The following is a 4,482-nucleotide window of genomic DNA, read 5'->3' on the forward strand; positions in this document are numbered from 1 at the left end:
ATAAAAAATAACGCTAACTTCACTTGAACTTGAGAGTTGAGTTTCGAGGCACACTGATGCGCACAAAGCCTGTAGCTGATTGTCATCAGAAGTAGCAGGCTATATGTAGCCTATACTGTCATCCGCCTTCACTGACTCTGGTTTCTTTGCGCTTATTGGAGTCGTTTTGAACTACATAGCTCTCTCTTTTTTGTTTTGAACAAAAACACATGTATCACACTTCACATTTCCGTATTGCGAATGGCATTGCATTGGTGTCAGGACAGAAAGAAAATAAATAAAAAATAATCATAAAAAAATGCCATCATGCTACGATAAAACGTTTATTGTAAGAATATTTCTTAAAGTTTTTCATGTATTGCCTAATTGTTGGCAATGCAAGCCCAAGCAATGCACGGATAGGCTCTGAACAACGGGGGTTCCATGCGCGTCAGAACCGTTTTACAACCTCGACCGTGCATTCATTTCTGTTAATCGAACGCTGTCGTCCTTTATCCCTTACACTTACGTGAATGTGAGGTATGATATCACCTTTCCAGCTTTGTGACGTAGATTAGGCCTAACGTGGTGAGGTGTTCTCTCGATACACAAAGTGTTCACAACAAAACGTCTTCTGCAGTGTTACTCAAGTGCATGCATTTTAGCTCTTTGTTAATAAGTGATGGCGAATGCTTCAGGAAGTTTTAACGGGGGACCTCCAGACCTTGGGGTAGGTCACCATTATGAGAATGGAAACTTGAAAAATGTGAAATTGTCTCGATTCCTACTGATCATAAACGTCTAGATTCCTAGGATAAAAATATTGGATAGGTTCAACTGCTCTGACCAAATGTAATGGCCCTGAATCTACAGCCTTGGTAAAGTAATAGTAATTTCACACAATGAGACAATGATGACTGCTTCTTTTTTTCCTAGGAGGTTGTGCATCGACATTTTAACGGGACTCTAGATGTGGACATCTGTACTATCCGTGTCCTACGTTTCACCCGGTGGTTTTCTGCTGAGTAAGTCATCTGTACAATGATAGTCAGTCCTTGAAATCACTCATTTATCTGTCACCAGCAGTGTCCAAAAGTGTTATGTGTGTTAAGCTTATTCTCTTTTTATTTCAGGGAATTGCAGATGATCAGAAGAGCTTTCATTGTTGAAGTATGTCAGTTTCTATGTTTGCCTTTTAATGTATGCTTTAAGTGACTTTTTTATTGCTTCTTGTAATGTTTGCAAATTTGAGGGAAGAACATCTTCAAATGCTTTAGTCCTACCAAAATCTTGTACACATATCTCAATTCTACATTCTGCATGTGCACATGCCCAAATGTCCAGTATGTGTGTGTCAAATAATCTATGATTTTTATGATCTGGCTCTAGTTCACTGAAGAGGACTTGAACTGGGTCATGGAGAAGATCATTAGATATGTATCTTTCCTCGCGCTGGACATCCTGACACCTGCCCTGATGGTGTGCAGGGAGATGGAGAATAAAGCCACCCAGAGAGAGTCTGCTGCTCTCTGCCTCCCTGTAGTGCTGGTGCAGGCTGCAGCTGGCAGTGGGGACGTCCTCAAAGATGCCCAAGATGCAGGAGAAGCAGGAACCAATGTCAGGCGCAGGCTTATCGTCAACAATGTGGAGAGCCCCATGCCTGATGTCGACAATCTTGCTGACCTGAGCAGATTTTTCTCCCAATTGCTCAGACAGTCAGAAGACAGACAAATCAGTGGCAAAGTGGGCAAATGTGTTGTCGACATCACAACCATGCTCCTGGAGACATTGGTGCCTGGGTATGCCCCTTGGATCAGAGGGTTTTATGGAGGATGCCAGGATGTCAGTGAGTTTCTCAGACGCCACAGGCATCTACCTGCCATGACGGCAACCTTCTCATCCCTGATAGAGACCACCTCAGAGATGCTCACTGACATGAGGAGGTGCATCTTGTACCAGCAAACCACCGGCAGCAGGACCCAGAGATACATTCAGTTTGAGGACTTCATCAGATTTATCTTCAAGCACTTCATCTCGGAGTCTATCAGAACGCTGCTGGAGAGATTGATGAATGCGCCGAATGGTGTGCAGCTATTTCATACCTCTGTGGCAGGGATGGAAGCGGCGGAGATGCCGCTCTTTCCACAGGTATGCCAAAGTCCCCACAGCCCACAGCACAGCCTACACATCAGATTATTTCAGCATGAGAAACTAATTCTGTTTATATTCATTACGAAAATTCATAAACCAAGCGATACAACACAGTTTTAAAAGATCTTCCACTTCCACTATATTCCACTGTCCATTTAATTTTAACTATTGCCACAGTTGTTTATGCCAGAGAGAGACACAGTCAGGAAGCAGCTCATCGGCGCCATCTCAAAAGATGTGACATCTTTTCTCTCTGAAGCTACAGACATGACATCCAGAAAGAGAGGTGTTATTTGGACTGTTTGTTGTCTTCATGATTATACAATCATGTTATTCTGTAAATCCATATGTTTGTTTTCAATGACATCAAAGAACATTACATTAAAATGAATAAATTGAATTAAAGTGATAGCTTTACAAAAAATACAAATATTAGTAATAGATTAAATAATAATAAAGAATAAATAATAATAATGAAATAAACAGAATAATGCGCATTAGAATTAATTAGTTAGAGAAGTTAAACAGATGAGTCTTTGGAGATGCTTTTTGAAGATCCCAAAAGTATTGCGAGAACAAACAGCGATGTAGCTAACAGAGGAGTTACATGTGACTTCTTTAGTTGATTTGATTGGAAGACAAGACGTGCCTAGAGGTAAATTCTTGCCAATGTAGATTATTTTTCTGTAATTTAAATTTAAATATTAGCCAGTATGCATTGTAGTCTTGTTTGTGCTGTCTGTAATTTATGTTTTATACTGAATATCAGTTGGTTATGCTAACATTTGCGTTGTCTGCTCTTACAGCCTTATCACAGTCCATGCACACTGAAACAGAAGGGCAGAACATACACACTAACGGTGAGACTGAGACAGACAAAGACATGTCAGTCTCCTCTCCTCATCTGCCTGAGAACAGCGTCGAGTCTCAAGAGTCTGATGGACATACTGCTCTGGTGGACAGAGGAGTCACTGGAACAGTGGACGCCTCTAGCATCAGTGACAGCACCTGCAGCATCAGCACCATTAGCAGCAGAACCAGCAGCTGCAGCAGTATAAGCAGTGATACAAGCTCCAATGAGGTAAATTCTTAGGTCATTCACCTTTGAGAAATAAAAGTAAACCTGGTGGTGTACTGTAGGTCTGGCTGTTTCTTAGTTAGCTATGTGTGCCAGTGAGTCAGTCTTGACAATTGTAGATTTTTGCTTGATACATTTCTCCTTAAGGTTCTGGACATGTGTGTTCAGTAGTGCTCATTCTATTTACAGTAGTTGGGTAGACATACGGCATAGAAAACACTTTTGCTTGGCACAATAAATATAGTATAACTGTATAGTAATAAAGAATTGTGTCCTTTCCCCGTTGTTCATCTTTCAGGACTCTGCAGATGTGAAGTCCACAAAAGGTGGGACTAAGCAGAGGAGAAAAAGGAGTTTTACGATCCACTGGAGAGTTAAAGTAAGTACACATGTCACATTGTTTGTTTAAATTGACATACTGCATTATTGAGGGGTCTGTGCAGCTGCATGTTCATGATAAAACCATATTGTTTCCATCTCTTCCATCTATAGAGATCAGTAGCTCCCGCACCAGGTAAGAAGAGTACAATATTATTCAGTATGATTGTTGATTAAGATTTGAACTTGTGTATTTCATATGATGTGCTCTGTATTACAGTGGTGGAGGAACCTTCTGTTGCCACAGAGAAGACCAGGAGGCCATCGTTAAAATCTCACTTAGCGTCTGCCTTCTCCAGACTCTGCTGCTGCTGCTGCAAAGGTCAAGAGTGACCTCTTGTGGCAGGGGTAGGAGTTGTGCAAGAGTGATCTCTTGTGGCAGGAGTAGGAGTTGTGCATCATGATGACAAATGGCATGCAGCTGGGAGGAGCAGTGGGGCTTTTTTTTGCAGGGAAACCTGAAATACAGGGATGGTGAGACTGCATCCCTGCCTCTCATCTTAAAATTAAAAATGAAGCTCTGCTAATTATCAGACTGATTTCCCTTTTTTGTTCTTGTGTGAGTGCAACCAGTCTGAAGTCATACATTGGATTTGGTTCTCAGCAGGGGTCTCAGTAGTCCTAGTGTAAATGTGATGGACCTAGTCTCTAACTATTTCTGTGTTTTCTGTAATGAGCAGGTCACTTCACTCTCCCAAACTATCTAAAACAGATTCAAGTAAAACAAATTGATCTTAGTTCTGTGGTCTTCAATATTGTTGATAGAAAAATACTGGTTGACAGATTGGAAAATTGTGTCAGACTCACAGGATGGTCAATAGAAGGCATGTGTTATAATGTCTTGATTGACAATTATGAATCAGAGAGACAGCAAGGATATATTCACGGGCCCAAAC

At 41.2% G+C, this 4,482-nt stretch overlaps 1 protein-coding gene across 1 annotated transcript; it reads left to right on the forward strand.

Moving 5' to 3' along the window:
- Positions 1-561: 561 nt before the first annotated feature.
- On the forward strand, positions 562-4,029 carry LOC125296432. Its single transcript, XM_048246350.1, has 9 exons — positions 562-709; positions 916-1,004; positions 1,113-1,149; positions 1,369-2,127; positions 2,308-2,416; positions 2,937-3,211; positions 3,507-3,587; positions 3,701-3,722; positions 3,807-4,029. Exons 1-9 carry the CDS (start codon positions 662-664, stop codon positions 3,917-3,919), a joined length of 1,533 nt encoding a protein of 510 aa, XP_048102307.1. The 5' UTR covers positions 562-661; the 3' UTR covers positions 3,920-4,029.
- Positions 4,030-4,482: the final 453 nt, after the last annotated feature.

The sequence above is a fragment of the Alosa alosa genome, chromosome 6 (assembly GCF_017589495.1).
Source record: "Alosa alosa isolate M-15738 ecotype Scorff River chromosome 6, AALO_Geno_1.1, whole genome shotgun sequence".
Lineage (NCBI taxonomy): Eukaryota > Metazoa > Chordata > Actinopteri > Clupeiformes > Clupeidae > Alosa > Alosa alosa.